Source organism: Urocampus carinirostris, chromosome 5 (genome assembly GCF_059441175.1).
Source record: "Urocampus carinirostris isolate Australia breed hairy pipefish chromosome 5, RoL_Ucar_1.0, whole genome shotgun sequence".
In the NCBI taxonomy this organism is placed as follows: domain Eukaryota; kingdom Metazoa; phylum Chordata; class Actinopteri; order Syngnathiformes; family Syngnathidae; genus Urocampus; species Urocampus carinirostris.
The window spans coordinates 11,947,020-11,966,358 of NC_142353.1; the positions used below are offsets into that span (position 1 = coordinate 11,947,020).

Consider the following 19,339-nt stretch of genomic DNA (forward strand, 5'->3'; position numbering starts at 1 on the left):
GGGAGCGTTAAATATATTGTAAAACTGATTTTGTCATTGTGTCCATAGTTTATGTTGTCAATAAATAAATGTAATTATTTCCACACATGTTCAACATCTCCTGTGACTTCCAAATCTTAGTTTGAGATGAGAAAAGTAGATTACCGATTTTTAATAAAGAACTAAGCCTTTTACACAAATAGATACGCTACATTTAAGACCAGTTTTTTTGAGAATTTAATTGTTATTGGTGTCCAAGCAGGGACGAGTCTCTAATGGAGGACAGTAGAACCTTTGAGAGTCGACTCCAGCGATTGCTACAGGACACCATCCAGGAGTCTGAGAGCAGCATGGAGGTAGGAGCCTGATTCATTGTGCCTTGCAAAAGTATTGCCCCCCTGTAAACTTTTCGACAAAGTGCCCTAGTTTAGGCTTCAAATTTAATGATAAAACAATTCAAAATATTTTCCAAGAATCAACACGTGAGACAGAATCGTAAAAAGAAACCAAGTTTATCAACATTTTATATGGAGTTATTACTTTGTACTATCTCCTTTTGCTGCGATCACAGTCTTTTTGGTTATGTCTCTAGAAGTTTGGCACATCTTGAAACAAAATATTTGCTCATTGTTATCTTATTTGCGTCTTCTTATGTGGCTTCTTACAAATGCCAAACAGGGCTTTTCATGGTCTTCTTTCAGAAAAGTGTTTTCTTTGACTTATGCTCAGATGTGTATGGCTGCAGCACATTCAATGTTGTTTGTGCTGAAGGTTTAGCAGGACGACTAGATCTGGCTAGGTTTGTAGTGGTTTTATACTCTCTCCATTATTGCTCGCACAGTGCTCTAGGAGATGTTGCGGAATTTTCTTGTATCCCACTTGTGCTTTCAATTTTTCCGTAACTTTATCTTGGACTTCCCTGGTGTGTTCTTTTGTCTTCATAATGCTGTCCGTTCTCCACTACTTTCACAGACCTCTGAGTCCGTCGCAGAGCAGGAGCATTTAACTGAGTCTTAATTAACTTTGTTTTTCATTGTTAGTCTTTCAGGTCGACATTTGATAATTAAGAAGTCATCAGGGAATATCTGTAGTTGGTTGGCTGTCGCAGCACATTGTAGCAACCGACGTTTCCCTAAAGTACCCCCTGAGATTCAATTTGTAATCTCAGTGGAACTGTTTAGATTTAGGCTTAAAACACACTTATATTATATAGCTTATGAATGACCTATATTTCATGTTGACAATATCGGTGTATCATTTTTATTGCAACATCTGTTGCAGCCTAGTCATCCTGGAAGGGGAATTACCTCATGTGCAGTTCCTTCTCAAGGTTTCTTCATTTACCTCATGTTGAGGTTTTGTGTTTTTCCTTGCCCTCATGTAGGTTTTAGATCAGTGGATGGTGTAATAATAGCCTGTAGACCATTATATGTGGTCTGTGCAGCCCTTTGATACTCCTTGTGATAAAGGGCTATACAAGGATGACTTGACTTAACTTGAGCTAAGAGAACAAGGCAGCAATATTTTTGCAACCCTTAATTTTTGTTATTTCCGTTGTAAATATAAAATGTGAAAATAATTTGGTTTCACTTCACGATTGTGTCTCATGTGATGTTGATTCCTAGCAAATATTTTCATTTTTTTAAGCTCAGAGTTTGAAGCCTGAAGTAAGGCAACATTTTGGGGGGGCCAATACTTTCGCTAGGCACTATATTTCCAAAGACAAATGAAAGTCAATGGTTCTCACGCAAATATTTGTGTTCCAGATGTTAAGGGAATGGACGTGGCTACAAGGGAGCAACAATTTCTCCAGGGACCTTTCCTGAATTTGAATTTGATTCCGCCACCTTGAATATCTGTGTGTACAGTAGACCCCCTGGATATGGTGACCCCGCCTTATGATGTTTTTTCAACCCTTTTTGCAGCATTTTCCCCACTATACTCTATCAACAAATTAAGAAATTTAAACATTGCCCTGTCGCTGCGTTTGACGAGTCATGTAGACTTTTTGTTTGCCATTAGTTTGCGTCATGGTATAAAAATGCCAATACGCTATTAGCTGAACTACCTCCCACATTCCCATTCTCTCTTCATTCAGTTTAGAATCTCTTCATAAAGACTCCGTGTTGGCAATACAGTACTGTATTTCATTTTTACTGTATTCATTCGCTATGGGTCCCAATGCTTGCAGTGATGCTAAAGTGACAACTAACAACATAATAACTAAGGACTCATAGGTTGCGATCAGCATCGCTAAATTGCATGGCCCTGACCTAGAGCCTTTAGTGGACATGATAATCAGTTCAAGTGAAAGTTTTAACAATATTTTTCAATTGAATCCCCCATGTACTGCATCCACCCACTACTCCACTATACCAGCTCAATCACACCAAAAGTAAATAACATTTCATGTTATGTTATTTTATATTGTTATTTAATCATGTATTAGTCATAAGGAGTATTTACAATTTCATTTTTTATCATGGGTACAGGGGGGTTCGGAACCTCAATATCAAACTAATAGCTAAAGCTAAAACTATAGGTTTCTATACCCGCAATTTCGGCAATTTCCCTCTGCGATAGCAACCTCAAAACAGATTCATGCGGTATCCTGGGGGTCTACGTTCATTCAAATGTCTTCCATTGTTGTATAAAAGTATGTTGTAGAAAATCCATTTTAAATGGGATGGCAGTGATTGATCAAAGGAAACCCTTTTTATGTTTTTTTTTTAAAGATGTACAACACGAGTACAGTATTACCATTTTTTTATTCCACAGATTAAATAAAAATCAGTCAAAATTGAGACATTTGATTTACAGTGAAGAAAATAAGTACTTGAACACTCTGCTATTTTGTTATTTCTCCCACTTAGATATCATGGAGGGGTCTGAAGTTTATTGTAGGTGCCACTGTGAAATAAATTGTTAAAAAATCATGCATTGTGATAGTAACAGTGGACATGCACCTATGATGAAAATTTCAGACCCCTCCATGATTTCTGAGTGGGAGAAATAGCAAAATAGCAGGGTGTTCAAATTTTCCTCACTGTATGTTAAATACCACACAGAGATCAAGTAAACTGTTTAAAGGCTGGACTGGTTGTGGTCGATAGAAGTTTGAGACATTCTATTTATTATTGCACAGTTTATGACAGTCGTGTATTTGCAGAAAAATATGTAAATTTCCCAAAATCATACACAGTTACCCAACAGAGGAGTTGATCAAGTTCAAAAGAGGATTTCTGAACTTTCAATCCGTCAAAAATGCTATCAATTTAAAACAAGCCCTTTTATTGTTTATGTGATTGTGTGTGCTTCATTCACTTCTTTTTCATGTTTTTACATTCTGAAATCTATTTTTTTTAACTCTCGCCATCTTCAGGCATCCAGTTCAAAGGCGAGACCCATCTTGTGTCCGCCCCCGATGACGTGCTTCCCGTCGATGAACGCAGAGAGCGTTAGCTTAATCCCTGCGGTGAAAAGTACATAACAAAGTATTGAGATGAACTTTTGGTATTGACCAATTATGTTCCACCATGGTTTGCAAATACCATATTTTCATGACCATAGGTCGCACCAAGTTAATAGGCGAAGTCTTTGAATTAGGTTCCATTTCTGTATTTAACACAACGCGCAAAGTATGATAGGAGGTAGCTATGTAATCACAAAACATTTGACTTTAATTCAAATGAGGAAGAAAACCCCTGTAAAAAACGGCCTGGAGAGGGATGGGTGCCACCAGGCTGTAATTGGCCAAGGCACACCACAGGAAGCTGTGCCTCTATGACCCTGGCGGTCAAAGGATCCATGTGCTGTGTGAGAGAGAGGTCACCTGTCTTATTTTATAAAAAAAATTATCTGCTGTGCCGATTTCCCTGCTCCCAAACATACTGTGCTTTTAAGAGATAACTCCTTCAGATATAGAGATAATTCCTTTAGATATTCGGATTGTACATTCTTGAAAGTCATGAAACGAATAGTATTTATCAGACTCATACAGGGACCAGATGTATTATTTGACCTCTATATGTCGCTTTGTTGCATAGTGCGACTGAAAAAAGCACTAGGAAGAATATAAACTATGGAGACTCAAATAGTCCTAACCACACCATTTTTCCCTTATATTTACCTGCCCAGCCCTTTGCCATTTTTTTAAGAGGGGGATAATATCAAGATGGCCAACAATAATGGCAACATGATCTAGACGAGGTTAATTATATGTCAACTAAATGCAGATTTGTCATAACAAAGGCATGTTTGTATTATAGTTTGTTTTTTTGCTTATAACTGAATTCAATATTGTTGGCTTTTTTTAACACATAAAGACACTAAATAATACACAGTATCGCTTTAAGTCTTTGTTTACTTTTATTTATTATAGATTTATTCATTAGATTATATATATATATATATATATATATATATATATATATATATATATATATATATATATATATATATATAATATTCATTTTTAGTTTTTTTTTTTAATCTTTTCCAACCTACCTAATAAACACCAATTTGTGGATGTGTGTTTTTGTATGCGATTTATAGGCTCCGAAACAATATTATTTTTGGGAAAATCTACACTGTTGTACTCTTGGCATAATCAAGAGGACACTCTATTTAGAAAACTGCCTCTTTTGGCTTGGCTCACTGAGAAGCTCCAAAATGGTTTCTCAGATATTTGGTATTTTTAGGTATGTATCAATAATAATACAATATTATGCACCAATTTTTTCTATTAATTTAATATGTTTTGCACGGGATCAGTGCAAAACACATAAAATATAAATAAAACTATTTACAGGTTTACAGAATAATTTGTAAAAATGCATAAAAATTGTAGCTTAACAGAACACTGACCAGATCTAAAGTCGAACAATACAAAATCGTTGGAAATGCAAAATAATTAAAATATATATATATATTAACTCTTCTGTGCTATAAATGAATGATAAAATGCAAAATAATATCTATTTACCATTTTATTTTAACCAATTTAGGAACAGATCCTCTGAAAAACATGCAAAAAACAAAAATTAAAATAAGTAAAACAAAGATTGAATGCACTCTGCTTTGTTGCAATCACTATCACTAAATTGAGTCCAAATATGGCTCCTTTTTCTGCTTTTTATACATACAATTCTTTTTTTAGTCTTCCATATTGAACTCCATTATTGCCCAAAACCTGAGCTTGTAAAGAAATGTGATACCTTTAAGCTTCGCAAGCTTTGTTGAGGCAGACTTTGTCAGTTTATAGCAGCCCATTGACACTAAAATATAGTGGAAAATTGAAATATTGCCCTTGAAAAGTGCTTGATTTTGCAATGAAAAAGGTGTACGAACCCTGTTTTCAGGAAAAGTGTGAAAAAAACCAACCTGGCCTGAGGTTTTGTGTGTATCCCACACCGACAAGACAGCAGTTGTTGACTTTGGCCTGCGTGAAGGAAAAAAAAAGCGCACTTCTTGACTCTCGAATGTCCATGGCAACCATGGACATGATCAAAACGTCCTTACGGAAAGTGAGGCGTCCTTATCCAGCTTGTATTTGGCCCCCACGCCAAAGAGCGTGTTGTTGCTTCCGGACGTCCAGGCAAGGTGGACGGCTGTCTCTGTCTTGCTGTTCACCTTCTGGTAAATCGAGCCAGCGAATTCCGTGCCGTCGTTCCTGCGGAGGGTATACAGTGCCGAGAAAAAGTATTTTTCCCCTTCCTGTTCCCTGTTTCTTTGCATATCTATAATTCACAAAGGTTTCGCATCATCAAACCAATTTTAATATCACACAGAGACAACTCAAGGACATAAAAATGCAGTTTTACGATTTTAATCTCATTTATTAAGGACAAAAAAATCAAAGCCTATCTGGCCCTTTGTGAAAAAGTAATTGCCCCCTGTACATACTAGCGAGTTGGGCCACCACTAGTAGCAATAACAGAATTGAAACGTTTATGCTAATTAGTAATGAGGCTTTCACAACACTGGTGGAATTTTGGCCCACTCTTCTTTGCAAAATTGTTTCGAATCTGCCATATTGGAGGGTATTCTAGCATGAATAGCCTGCTTAAGGTCTCAGCACAGCATCTCACTCAGATTTCAATCCGGACTTTGACTTGGCCACCACAGAACCTAGTTTGTTATGTTTTTGAGCCATTCAGAGGACAAAATGCTGGTGTGATTTGGATCATTGTCCTGCTGCCTTGATCCAAGGGCGCCTGAGTTTGAAGGCACGAACTGACGGCTAGACGTTATCCTTCAGGATTTTCTGGTAAACACCAGAATTCATGTTTCAGCCAACCAGAGCAAGTTGTCCTGGTCCTGAGGCACCCCCAAACCGTCACACTGTCAACACTATGCTTTACTGTTTACTGTTTTTTCTGTCAAATGCTGTGCCATTTTTATGCCAGATGCACCCTTTTCGAAAACTTCCTTTTTCGACTCATCAGTCCAAGGAATGTTTCCTCAAAATTCTTGAGAATAATCGAGAAGCTTTTTGGCAAATGTGAGAAGATTCTTTGTGTTCTCATGTGACAGCAGTGGTTTTTGCCAGGGAACTCTCCCATGGATGTCATTTTTGGCCAGTGTCTTTTTCTCAAAGTTGAGTCGTGAACATGACCAAACTGACGCCAGTGGGTGAGGGTCCACCCGGTCTACTGCAGCTAGAGGGCGCTGTAGTGCTTATTGACCACACCGGCTGCTCATTAACTCAAGCAGTTAAAAGCAGCTAGCACTGACTGTCGTATTGTCTGCTTTGATCAGTAGCGATTGCCATACCTCCCTAACCCAACCCAACCTGAATTCGTAAGACTTTACTTTTTTACCAGGGGCCTATTTTTAGACTGTGATTTTCTGTTTTTGACTTGATCCTTCCTCCATCTGAGCGCTTTGTGTTTAATTCCCCTTTCCCAATTAAAAACTCAAATTTCCGCTTGTGCTAGAACCTGTATCCTGCCTCGCCATACAACATGGTGAGGCCTGCAGTTCTTTGGATGTTTTTCTGAGGCTCTTTTGTAACCATTTCCTTTTTCACATAGGGCCACATTTAATCAACAATTCAAAACCACATTTTGTGTTTCCTTGCGTGGTTTCTGTGTGATATTATAATTGGTTTGATGATCTGAAACCTTTTGTGAGTAATAAATATGCAGAAACACAGATTTCGGGAAGTGGACAAATGTTTCCATGGCAACAACGAAAATATGCATAATTGCTGCTTTTGCATGCTGCACTGCCACCTCTGACAAAAATGGAAATGCGCTTTGCCAGTGCTATATTAAAAGCTAATTTTAAATGCTTTAAATAATGAAAAAACATGGAGATATTTTCTTTTCAGTTGACAGTTTCTGTAAAATTTTAATTTTTGTAAATGATAACATTTTTGAACGAGAGGCACTTTTTCAACGACAGTCATTTTTTATGAAATTAAAAATGGACAGTTTTTCATGCATCTTTTTTTCCAGTGGCCCATTTGAAAAAAGAAACGGGGCCACAAACTGCCCCCATGCTGTCCTTTGGACACATTTGAAAATTCTAGGCATAATTTTAAAAAGAAAATTGCGACACTACTCACACGCTGGTGTGCAACTGGAAATCGTTGGCCTTGTATCCCAAAGCGAAGTTGTTGGCGAAGAGCTCAGATTTAGCTATGTCGAAGGCTAGCTGGTAGCCTGCTAGCCAGCCTTGGTAGCCTAGCACGGCCGTGCCGTGCACGGTAAGGCCGACCATGTCACAAACCAGACCGCAGCCCACGTTCACAAAGTCTCGCTTGTAGGACGACATCAGTGTGGCGCTTTTTTTACTGCCGGGCGAAAACAAATGCAAACATTTTAAAATATCAAATACATCTAAATATAAAATACTTACCCCGTGCTTGGTACAATAGATGTGTCCAGGCCAAACTCTAAACCTTTCACCAGCTGCAGACAAGAAAAAATCATATTTTATCATTTTTAACATCAATTTCCATTATTAAATGTATATTTGTGGCAGGTAGCCACATTAGCATTGCTTATTAGGAAAGAGAAGCAACTGATGCGGGTAAATATGAGGCTGAAAATACAAAGAAAATAAATAATGGATTGAGTATGTGTTTGAGGCAGCTAGCCACATTTGAAACTGATAACATAAGCAGCTAACTTATTTCATCCTAGTGATAGCAGCACAGCTATTTTTTTAATCTAAAATTGAATTGCAGTCAGTTAATCACAAATCACAACATATTTCCCTGACGCATTGTACAGGGAGTGCAGAATTATTAGGCAAATGAGTATTTTGACCACATCATCCTCTTTATACATGTTGTCTTACCTCAAGCTGTATAGGCTCGAAAGCCTACTACCAATTAAGCATATCAGGTGATGTGCATCTCTGTAATGAGAAGGGGTGTGGTCTAATGACATCAACACCCTATATCAGGTGTGCATAATTATTAGGCAACTTCCTTTCCTTTGGCAAAATGGGTCAGAAGAGGGACTTGACAGGCTCTGAAAAGTCAAAAATAGTGAGATATCTTGCAGAGGGATGCAGCACTCTTAAAATTGCCAAGCTTCCGTAGCGTGATCATCGAACAATCAAGCGTTGCATTCAAAATAGTCAACAGGGTCGCAAGAAGCGTGTAGAAAAACCAAGGCGCAAAATAACTGCCCGTGAACTGAGAAAAGTCAAGCGTACAGCTGCCAAGATGCCACTTGCCACCAGTTTTGCCATATTTCAGAGCTGCAACATCACTGGAGTGCCCAAAAGCACAAGGTGTGCAATACTCAGAGACATGGCCAAGGTAAGAAAGGCTGAAAAACGACCACCACTGAACAAGACACACAAGCTGAAACGTCAAGACTGGGCCAAGAAAAATCTCAAGACGGATTTTTCTAAGGTTTTATGGACTGATGAAATGAGAGTGAGTCTTGATAGGCCAGATGGATGGGCCCGTGGCTGGATTGGTAAAGAGCAGAGAGCTCCAGTCCGCCTCAGACGCCAGCAAGGTGGAGGTGGGGTACTGGTATGGGCTGGTATCATCAAAGATGAGCTTGTGGGGCCTTTTCGGGTTGAGGATGGACTCAAGCTCAACTCCCAGTCCTACTGCCAGTTTCTGGAAGACACCTTCTTCAAGCAGTGGTACAGGAAGAAGTCCGCATCCTTCAAGAAAAACATGATTTTCATGCAGGACAACGCTCCATCACACGCATCCAAGTACTCCACGGCGTGGCTGGCAAGAAAGGGTCTAAAAGAAGAAAAACTAATGACATGGCCTCCTTGTTCACCTGATCTGAACCCCATAGAGAACCTGTGGTCCCTCATCAAATGTGAGATTTACAAGGAGGGAAAACAGTACACCTCTCTGAACAGTGTCTGGGAGGCTGTGGTTGCTGCTGCACGCAATGTTGATCGTGAACAGATCAAAGCACTGACAGAATCCATGGATGGCAGGCTTTTGAGTGTCCTTGCAAAGAAAGGTGGCTATATTGGTCACTGATTTGTTTTTGTTTTGTTTTTGAATGTCAGAAATGTATATTTGTGAATGCTGATCTCTTATATTGGTTTCCCTGATGAAAATAAATAATTGAAATGGGTATACATTTGTTTTTTGTTAAGTTGCCTAATAATTATGCACAGTAATAGTCACCTGCACACACAGATATCCTCCTAAAATAGCTAAAACTAAAAAAGCCCCACGCCAACTTCCAAAATATTCAGCTTTGATATTAATGAGACTTTTGGGTTCATTAAGAACATGGTTGTTGTTCAATAATAAAATTTATCCTCAAAAATACAACTTGCCTAATAATTCTGCACTCCCTGTATTTGTGTTCCTAGCAACCACGTTATATGCTAGCATTAGCGGCTAGCTTTGTTGAAGCGCAAGTTTCTCTTCGCAGTGTTAGGGTCTGGCACGCTTCTGTCCACGAGAGAGCGCCTAATCAGTTTGTAATTGGGACAGGTGTGTCCAACCATCCCACACCTGTCCCTAATTGCTGTGTTGCTGTGTTTTACGGAAACATGGCGCACGTCTAGCATCCCGGACGCTAACGTGGAGCTACCCGGAGCTGTCCAAAGCTACCTGGCCTTAGCGCTGTTAGACAGAGACACAAACGCCTGCGGGAAGCGGCGAGGAGGTGGACTCGCTATATACGTGAACACAAGGTGGTGTGACCCTGGGCACAAAGATTTCCATCTGCTGCAGGGACGTCGAACTTTTGAACCAGCGTGTGTCGTCATCCACTCTGCTGTGGCTAAACTACAACACAGCACCCCGAGATCATCCTGTTAATCTGTTAATAAACAACAAAAGGATACTGCTGGGAGTGTGAATTTCCCTACGGGAATGAATAAAGTATCCATCTATCTATCTACCTACCTACCTACCTATTTTTTTCACTTGATACCGTAATCCCTCATTTATTACGACTAACGGAGACCAGAACACTACGCAGCCTCAGTGTATTATGGACTAAAAACGATTCCTTGATCCATTATCTCCAATCGCATATTGCTGCGGATAGGGACTGGTGGAGGGACTTTTTCTCAGGCCAGCAGCTCATTTTTGCCATTCTGTCCACTAAAAATGAACTACACTTCTGCGGACACAATCCATCTCCAATTGCATATTACTGCAAGCAGGGACCGGCAAAGAAGATTTTTATCGAGCCTGATGGCTCTTTCTTGCCGTTCGTCCACCAAAAAGTGAACCGCACCCGTGCAATCATTATCCATTATCACCGATCGCATATTAATGTGAGCAGGAACCGCCACTGCAAATTTTTCTCAGACCTGGCAACTCTTTTTAGCTTTTCTTTCCACCAGAGTGGATTGCACCCGTGTGGTCATGATCTATTATCTCTGATCGCATATTAATGTGAGCAGGAACCAGCAGTGCAAATTTTTCTCAGCCCTCGCGGCTGTTTTTAACTTTTCTATCCACTAAAAAGTGGACCGCACCCGTGTGGTCATCATCCATTATCCCCAATCAGATATTGCTTGGACCTGGCTGCTCTTTCTTACTTTTCTATCCAACCTAAAGGGAACTGCATTCTAAGGCAATTATCTATTATCCCCAATCGCATATTGCTGTGAGCGAGGACCAGCAGTGCAGATTTTTATCGAACTCTGCGACTATTTTTTGCTGTCTTTTCCACCAAAAAGTGAACTGCACCTGGTCTTCGACTGTGATTTCCGTGGCCAGAGTGTTGTTGGTCTTCCATTTCTGGTTGAGGCTGAGGCCCAAATTTGCCATTTTGTATTTGGTTTCCAGGTAGCCTCCCGACTTGCCCGTGTCTGTGTTGCTGGAGCCGGAGAAGGCCATCTCCTGTCAGACAAAAATAAGGACAAGTGAATGCATGAAGATAAAGGGAGCTCCATGCTAAAAGTGAAATTGATAAAAACACAATGCATTGTTTCTCTGCTGGGAAAAAGGAGGAGGCAAATGTTTGAGGAGATGATTTAGTGAAGGTACAAGCTGCAAACTTTAGCTAGCACATGCAGTGGTTCATTGAAATGCAGTAGACCTCCGGGATACGGCATGAATCCCTTCTAAAATAGGGATTGTCATACGGCAGGGAATAGAAACCATTGCTAATTAGCTAAACTCTCGCGCCCCCTTCCAAGGCAACTGTTTTTACACACTGAAAAGATTCAAAGTAGAACAACACACAAAATCCCTGAAAATGCAAAACAATAAAATATAAATTCAAAATATCAACTCTTCAGTGCTATAAATTATCATGAAGACTGATGAACTTCACCTGTGCCCTCTCGTTTGGCGCCAGCCGCTGCAGGCTTCCTGATTGGTTCCCTGTCCTACTTAAGCTCAGTCCTTTCACTCGACTGTTGTCAGTCCGTCAGCGAACCTGTGTATCTACAAGACAAGCACTTCGGTCCCGCTTTTTGCACGCGTTTTCCACCCGTCCGTTCTTGATTTCCCTGTTTTGCCTCCGGCTGCGACACATTTTTGATCCCAACCACGTTTTTGCTCCCATATCCCGGCTATCAAACCTGTTTTTTCTGTCCCCGACACCACGATCTCCTGCTCCGGAAGATCCACTTCCGCATTCGTACACGTTCCGACTCTGTGAGCGGCTTGCTCCCCGCGTCCACAAGCACAGGATCGCGGGCGCTGCCTTCCGTCTTTATCTCAATAAGCTTGTGAGAAACGTTACTCGATTGAGTCTACCCTTTGTTCTGGTCGTGACATAAATAAATGATAAATGGCAAAAAAATAACTATTTACAATTCTACTTTAACCGATTTAGAAACAGAAATTCTGAAAAACACGCAAAAATATAAATTATATTAAGTTAAACAAAAAGCAAAAGATCAGCAGTCAATTGAAAGATTGAATGCACTCTGCTTCGGCGCAATCAATATCATCAAATGAGTCCAAATTTGGCTCATTTTTCTGTTTTTATCCATCCAGGACATTCTTTCTTCTATTTCAAACTCAATTATTAGCCAACACGTATTAAGCCCTTTCTATGTTTGTAAACAAGTGTGACGTAGCCAAGTTGAACAAATGATGAGGCAGAATTCCTGTCAGTTTATTGCAGCCGATTGACACAAAAAGATCGTAGATAGGAACAGCTCAAAATAGAAAATATGTGCTATCAGAAAGATAACGATCTAATTTTGGTCATCCAAGTCAACAGAAATAAAACTTTCTGTAGATCGGGCTAGATATTGGAAAACTTGAAAAATAAGCCCTGAAAGTGCTTGATTTTGGCCATGAAAAAGGTCTACAAACCCTGAATATTGGTGGGCACAAAACAATGATAGCTCGACACTGGTGATGAAATGTCACCTCCATCCGTGCTGAATCAACACATTGGTTGGGGATGTTAAAAAATTAAAACGTAAAAAAATTTGAGCGTCACAGCGTGAATTGGGCCGTACTGGCCTTAAATAATGTCGAATTGATGAAATGAAATGAAATGATCTGCATTTATATAGCGCTTTTCAAGTCAATGACTTCCCAAAGTGCTTTACAGTGTGCTTCATATTTCCCGATAGCGACCTTGTATTGCAGCCATGTAAGACACTAACCTGCTTATTGGGGGTATTAGGGGTTCAGTGTCTTACACAAGGACACTTCGACATGTAACACGGACAAGCCAGGATTCGAACTGGGATCCCTTGATCCCAAGACGAGCGCTCTACCTCCTGAGCTACTGCCGCCCATAAATTTGGCTCCGTTCTCTCTACTGCCAAAATTTTTAGGAACTGTATGTTGCCCATATTTTCCTCATCCATACTCAAGCTTTGTCATATTTTCTCAGCTTTTGGGAGACTTTTGTTTGTCTCTTTATCTCTGTTTATTTACGCCTGTGTTCTCATCCCTGTTCAATATTTTTTCAAAGTTTCGCTTGAGGGTCTGCTACACTTCACGCTCTGAGCGCTAATGCTCAATCTAAACAAACTTATTCACCACCAGCGCACACTGCCAATAAGAGTGTTCTGGTCCCCGAGAGTAGTGGGGGCGCAATTGCACGTTATTCGAGCACAGTAATCAAAAACTAAAAATCTTCGGGGTCACACGAGCCCCCCTTGACACAGTCCTACTATTTGAGAACCACAGCATTACAATAAGTACAACGTGTGTGTAATATACATGCATAGGTTGGTTAGATGGGTTGGATCCCATAAGCACTTGCGTCGTAGGGGCAACAATTCCTGTGATGTTCCTTTTGTACAGCCTGGTGGTGCCCATCTCGATCCATGCCAAAAAATGTTTCCAAGGAAAAATTACATTTGATTGACCTTTGGCGTTACATGACTTGAGCTGGTAAGGTGGAGTAGCAAGTGGATGCAATGGAGGAAGGAGACGACGGATACAAATTATACAAGGATTGTTATGCCCTAAGAATATTTTTTGCTTTAACAGCCCTTTATTCTTAATAATTGTCCCAATTGTTGAATATTCCATGTGCCTTCTTCTTATTTTTTTATAATCTCGAGCTTTGTTTCCACGGTTATTATGCTTTTCCATTTAGCATCACCACAAGTCTTGGGACCCATATCTAAACTAATTGAAGGTTGTTTTTTTTTTTTTTTACATTACATTATGAATTGAATGAGGAGAGAAAAAGGCATTGAGGGAGGAAGTTCAGCCAACAGCCTTTTGGCATTTTCATGATGCCGCGATGCAAACTAAAAGCAATAAGCAATGACAATAACAGCCATGCCATCTTAGAGACGTTAATTGTCACACACACACGCAGACCCTGAAAATTTTTATTTAGTTTTTTGGGGGCCACACAAAATAGTTTGTTATTGATGTGTAGTGGGGAAAAAGCCATTAAGAGGGGCAGACAAATGATCTTATTTCACACTGTAGCTGATGTTGTATAGTGGGGAAAATGTTGTAAAGAGGGGTTGAAAATGCGTCTTTAGCCACACAGTAGTTGATGTCGTATAGTGGGGATAATGCTGTAAAGAGGGGCATAATAATTATTGTATTTCACACATTGACTGATGTCGTATATTGGAGAAAATGTTCTAAAGAGGGGTTGAAAAAATTATCTTAATCCAAACAGTACTTGATGTCATATAGTGGGGACAATGCCGTAAAGCGAGGCGAAAAAAATCATCTTATTCCACATTGTAGTTGATGTCGTTTAGTGGGGAAAATGTCACCAAGAGGGGTTGACAAATTATTTTATCCCACACTGTAGTTGATGTTGAAATCGGGGGGAAAATGCCATGAAGTGGGGTTCAAAAATGATCTTATTCCACACCGCAGTCGGTGTCGTTTTATGGGGAAAATGTCGTAAAGAGGGGTTAAAAAATCATCTTAATCCACACAGTTGTTGGTGTTGTATTGTGGAGAAAATGCTGTGAACAGTCTGGAAAATTATCTTTTCCCACAACGTTTCTGATGTCGTAGAGTGGGGATAATACCATTAAGTGGGGTTTCAAAAGTATCTTATTACACTCCGCAATTGATGTTGTATAGTGGGGAATATTTAAAGAGAGGCAGGAAAATTGTTTTATTCTACACAGTAGATGATGTCGTATAGTGGGGAAAATGCCATAAAGAGGGGGAGAACCTTATCTTATTCCAAACCATAAAGTGAAAACGTCGTAAGGTGGGTTTCTGTTTCCTGGGGATCTACGGTACTACAAGAGACCCCACTTTCTGGTTTATAAGTTTGCAATGTACACAAAATATAAATCGCAAGGCACCATTGTCCACTTATGGTTAATCTTGATACAGGAGCACACTTTCTTACCATCTGAAATCCAAAAGGGAAAAAGAAAAAAATACAAAAAGGAAAGAACAACATTACAAGAAAGAAAAACAAACTCCATATTATCATTCATTCTAAAGTGAAGCAAATGGCACAATATAAGATCATGACAATACAGTTTCATGCAGAGTTGTACGGTTTGAAAGAAAAAAAACATAATGGAAAAAACTCAAACCCTAATCTAGATCTATTTATCTAAATTTAATCTAAATTTATATATTGAAGGATTTTATATTTTATTTATTTGACTATAAGGGATTTTTTACAATCAAATACAAATTACATTTAAATACAAAAGATATTCACTGGCTGAGCTGTGGGGCGAGGTCATTGTAGCCTAGGCAAGAATGATGTTTACAGAAAAACAATAGGACGCTGATAAGCTTTGTTGGTGTGAGTCCTTTAGACATGGCGGCGCCTTTCGGCGAGAAGGTGGTGAAGCTGGTTCCTGGCCCACCCATGGGGGGTGGCCGACGCCCCGACGTGTAAAAAGACGGAAGACGGAAGGAGAGACGAGAGATGGGAGATCGTGAGAGGGAGGCTTGACGAAGACTAATTAGACTAATTCAACAATAATTCGGCTGAATTCGATGGAATTCACTTAGTTAAATACTTTAAGAAAATAAATCTGCCCCCGTGTGAAAATACCGGCTATCTTTATTCATTTTCCTATTAAGAAACGAGCATGCATTGTTAGGAGAAGGAAGTTTGTGTTTGGTTAATGGAGTCAGATACCTAATTTGAACAATTTGGTAAACGCCACATTTGTAATATAGTTTTTTTCCCTAACAATTTACAAATCCTGATTCGGGTGTGAGTGCGTGTGTGTGTTTGTATGTTGCTTATAGTCTCCAAAACAGCTGAACTGATTTTTGTGAAAATTTTCACAGTGGTACTTTAGATCATCAAGTTGGGGAAGAGAGAGCACCAGTGCCTCCAAAACTCTGTGGTGAGCAGACAGTAGCCAAATCATTTTTGGTAAAGTAAGAAGAGGAGTTCTGATTTTTTTTTCCTTTGGGAGTGAAGAGAAGTTAGGACTAAACTGAACCCTGAACTTTCGGGGAGCGCTGGAAGCCTTATCTGATCGTGACTGTTGGCTGTCGCTGCCACCTAGTGAGGAAGCCTACCTCCGATCAGTGAAGAACCTTTTCTAGACCTTGGATGTTCTAGTGATCGGCAAAGTGAAGCCTCGTGAAGCAATGAGATTTAGGCTGACGTGTCACACATTTGTTCATTAACTCGATGTTTCATTCAATTCTTACTGACCTCTGCTGTAAGTAGTGATGTATTGCAGGTGTGTTATTGTGATGTTGCAATGGAGTCCTAAAGAAACAATAGTGAATCTGAATGGTCAATATGCATTTGTTTCCATTGGTTCTGCGTTATTGAATTTAAAATTAATATAGTATATAAAATGTTAAAGTTATTTTCTTTTGTAGATCAGAAACTATTTTATTTCCTGTGGGTTTCTCATACTATGTCATAGAGATAACGTGTTTCACCATTAGCTTTTTTTTACATTACATGTTCTGTGTTTTCATGTATTTCATAGTTTATCTGTTGTTGCACTGAAAGGTACATAGATTTCATTTACACTATGTTAATGTGTGTTTTTTAGAGATTGAGTTGCTTAGTATTAAAAGCTTGAAAGTGAAAAAAAACCCACTATTATAATTTAGACTACTAATTTGTTTAAATTGCTTTTGTGCATAATGTAATGTTATTGGTACGGGCAGCATGGCGGATGAGTGGATAGCGCGTCTGATGCACAGTTCTGAGGGTTCAAATTCAGCTACCAGCCTTCCTGTGCAGGGTTTGCATGTTCTCTCCGTGTTTGCGTGGGTTTCCTCGAGGCACTCCGGTTTCCGCCCACATTCCAAAAACATGCATGTCAGGGGAATTGGCCGGACCAAATTAAGTGCGCGAGTGAGTTGTCTGTTTCAGTGTGCCCCGCGACTGGCTGGCAAACAGTCCAGGGTGTTGTCCCCTGCCCAATGACCAGAGATAGCTGAGATGGGCTCCAGCACCCCCGTAGCCCTACTGGGAATAAGCAGTGCAGATAATGGATGTTTTTGGTACTATACCGATGAAAAGAGCTCCCAAAAGCCCCCTTAGCTTATTTAATCTTTTCTTGCTGTTTCTTTTGTATCATTTGTATTTCTCTTTTTTTCTTCATTTTTCGTTGTTTGGGGCATAATATCACATAATAATTGGTAATATATGGATTAAAGCATCCAAAAATATGTGTTTGGGAGCTGGCTCTTTTTAGTGCTCCGAGCTGGAATTTCCATCTCTACTCTCTCGGCGTTAGCACCGGGTGCAAGCCCTTTTGTTTCACGTGAGCAAGATCGAGCGATGGGTCAGGGCTGGTCACCTGACTGAATCTGCTCGGCCGAAAACGAGGCTTCATTTTCCCTTTCACGTGATGATGCGTCACCGACACAGGCTTCCTGCAGGGCTTCATTTTGCCCATAACTACTCATCCCCATTTTCCCCGAACAATTTTGTAGTAGTCAATAAACTTTCCTTTGTTCATATCTGGAAAGCTGATTCTTGGCTGTGCGTTTCCAACTTGCCTTTGATTCCCTGGGTCTCCACATCAGGTACAAACAACTCTGGAGGTGCATGCGGCCATGTGGCTGTTTGGCTCTCCCAAGTGGCTACCTGGCGCTTTATTTAACAAACCACAGCCCCAACAACCTCACCCCCAACAACCTCACCCGAGGAGAATGCCCAGCAACGCTGAGCAATTCTTGTAAATTAATAATTCAAAGACGAGGTTGAAAAAGTACTTACGACACCATTCTGGGACTTTGTCTTTATGTCCAGCTTCAGAAGTCCATAACCTTGCAGGGAAACAACATATATTTTAAATTTACATATGTGTATGTATACATGTATGTATGTGTGTATGTATATATATAAAAATTACCATATCCTTTGTCTAAGATGTCTTTGGCTGACTTTCCTAACTCTGCATATGTCGGAGGGACAGACATTTCGTCTGGGAAAAAAAAACAACTTATGCAGTAAAACAATAACAACACAATATACACACACTCTATATGTGTATGGATGTATATATATATATATATATATATATATATATATATATATATAAATATATATATATATATATATATATATATATATATACATACAAATATATATTTTGTATATTGCCATCCATAAATGAACAGTGTGTATTATTTGACCTCTAGATGTCACTGCATTGTGTCTAGCCACTGAAAACAAGTGCTAAAAGCTGAAGGGCGAATACAAACTATGGAGACTCAAATTGATCAAACTGCACCACTCTTCTTCTCGTTTTTGCGAGGCTTGGATATTGGATGTACCTTTGGCAGTAAGATGGCGAACATTCATGTCAGCTCCCACTAGGCGAGCCTCGTGTTATGTATGTAAAAATAAATGAAAATGTTTTCCACTGACGAGTATTTTTTTTAAATGGGTGTTTATGTGACCGTTCATGTGTTTTAGCTTTTTTTTTTAAATCAGTATATACATTTTAATAATAATGTTTTTTCTTAACAGTACAAGGCGCTAAATAATACACACTGTTCCTTCGTGAATCAAAAATTGGGGATTGGCATCCAAAGCCGTCATTGGAACTGAATTTAAAATGTATCTTTTGTGTCATTGGTGGTGAATGAGTCCAGACTCTCAACGTTTGTTGTTTAGTATTGTTGAGCTGCACTGTTATTTCAGTTAGACAAAGAATACATTTATTTTTGGTGAAGAAGCCTTTCCTTCCGCTCAATCTTTTCAGAGCAGGCATGTCAAACTCAGTTTGGCTCTGGGGCCGGATTCAGACTTTCTGTTGCGAGGCGGGCCGGATCAGTAAACAGTGTTTACTGTAGTTTTTCAGTATTATAATTGATCATTCAGCCTGCATTAGTAACCTTCCCTACATATTATAATTAAGTATGAAAGGGGATCTTTTCTAAACACAAACACATTTATTCAACAACAAAGGGGAAAAAAGATTGTCATGTTTGTGATTGAATGTGCTAACTGGTTTATTTTAAAAGTTGACTGAATGCAGTTTTTAGTTGATAGGAAGCCCATGAGGCCCAAGATCACGTTGGATGACCTGGAGGCATACA

At 39.5% G+C, this 19,339-nt stretch overlaps 2 protein-coding genes across 5 annotated transcripts in view; one reads left to right on the top strand and one right to left on the bottom strand.

Annotated features, from left to right (window-relative positions):
- ikbkb (inhibitor of nuclear factor kappa B kinase subunit beta) overlaps positions 1-15,834 on the top strand; it is a 56,685-nt gene extending 40,851 nt beyond the window's left edge. The window contains exons 21-23 of one of the 2 annotated variants that reach the window (XM_088335749.1): positions 242-335; positions 1,746-1,837; positions 15,622-15,834. In XM_088335749.1, the coding sequence (XP_088191875.1) occupies positions 242-335; positions 1,746-1,805 (154 nt within the window). In that variant the 3' untranslated portion in view covers positions 1,806-1,837; positions 15,622-15,834. Of the gene's footprint in view, positions 1-241; positions 336-1,745; positions 1,960-15,621 lie in introns of those variants that run through there. The other variant, XM_088335748.1, reaches the window with a different exon arrangement.
- Positions 3,092-19,339, bottom strand: part of vdac3 (voltage-dependent anion channel 3) — a 28,174-nt gene continuing 11,926 nt past the window's right edge. For all 3 annotated transcript variants that reach the window (XM_088335756.1, XM_088335754.1, XM_088335755.1), the window contains 8 exons: positions 18,148-18,219; positions 18,012-18,061; positions 11,129-11,281; positions 7,843-7,895; positions 7,550-7,777; positions 5,500-5,650; positions 5,362-5,419; positions 3,092-3,449 (listed from right to left, as the gene is read on the bottom strand). In XM_088335756.1, coding sequence (XP_088191882.1) covers positions 3,358-3,449; positions 5,362-5,419; positions 5,500-5,650; positions 7,550-7,777; positions 7,843-7,895; positions 11,129-11,281; positions 18,012-18,061; positions 18,148-18,219 — 857 coding nt within the window. In that variant the 3' untranslated portion in view covers positions 3,092-3,357. The remainder of the gene's footprint in view (positions 3,450-5,361; positions 5,420-5,499; positions 5,651-7,549; positions 7,778-7,842; positions 7,896-11,128; positions 11,282-18,011; positions 18,062-18,147; positions 18,220-19,339) is intronic.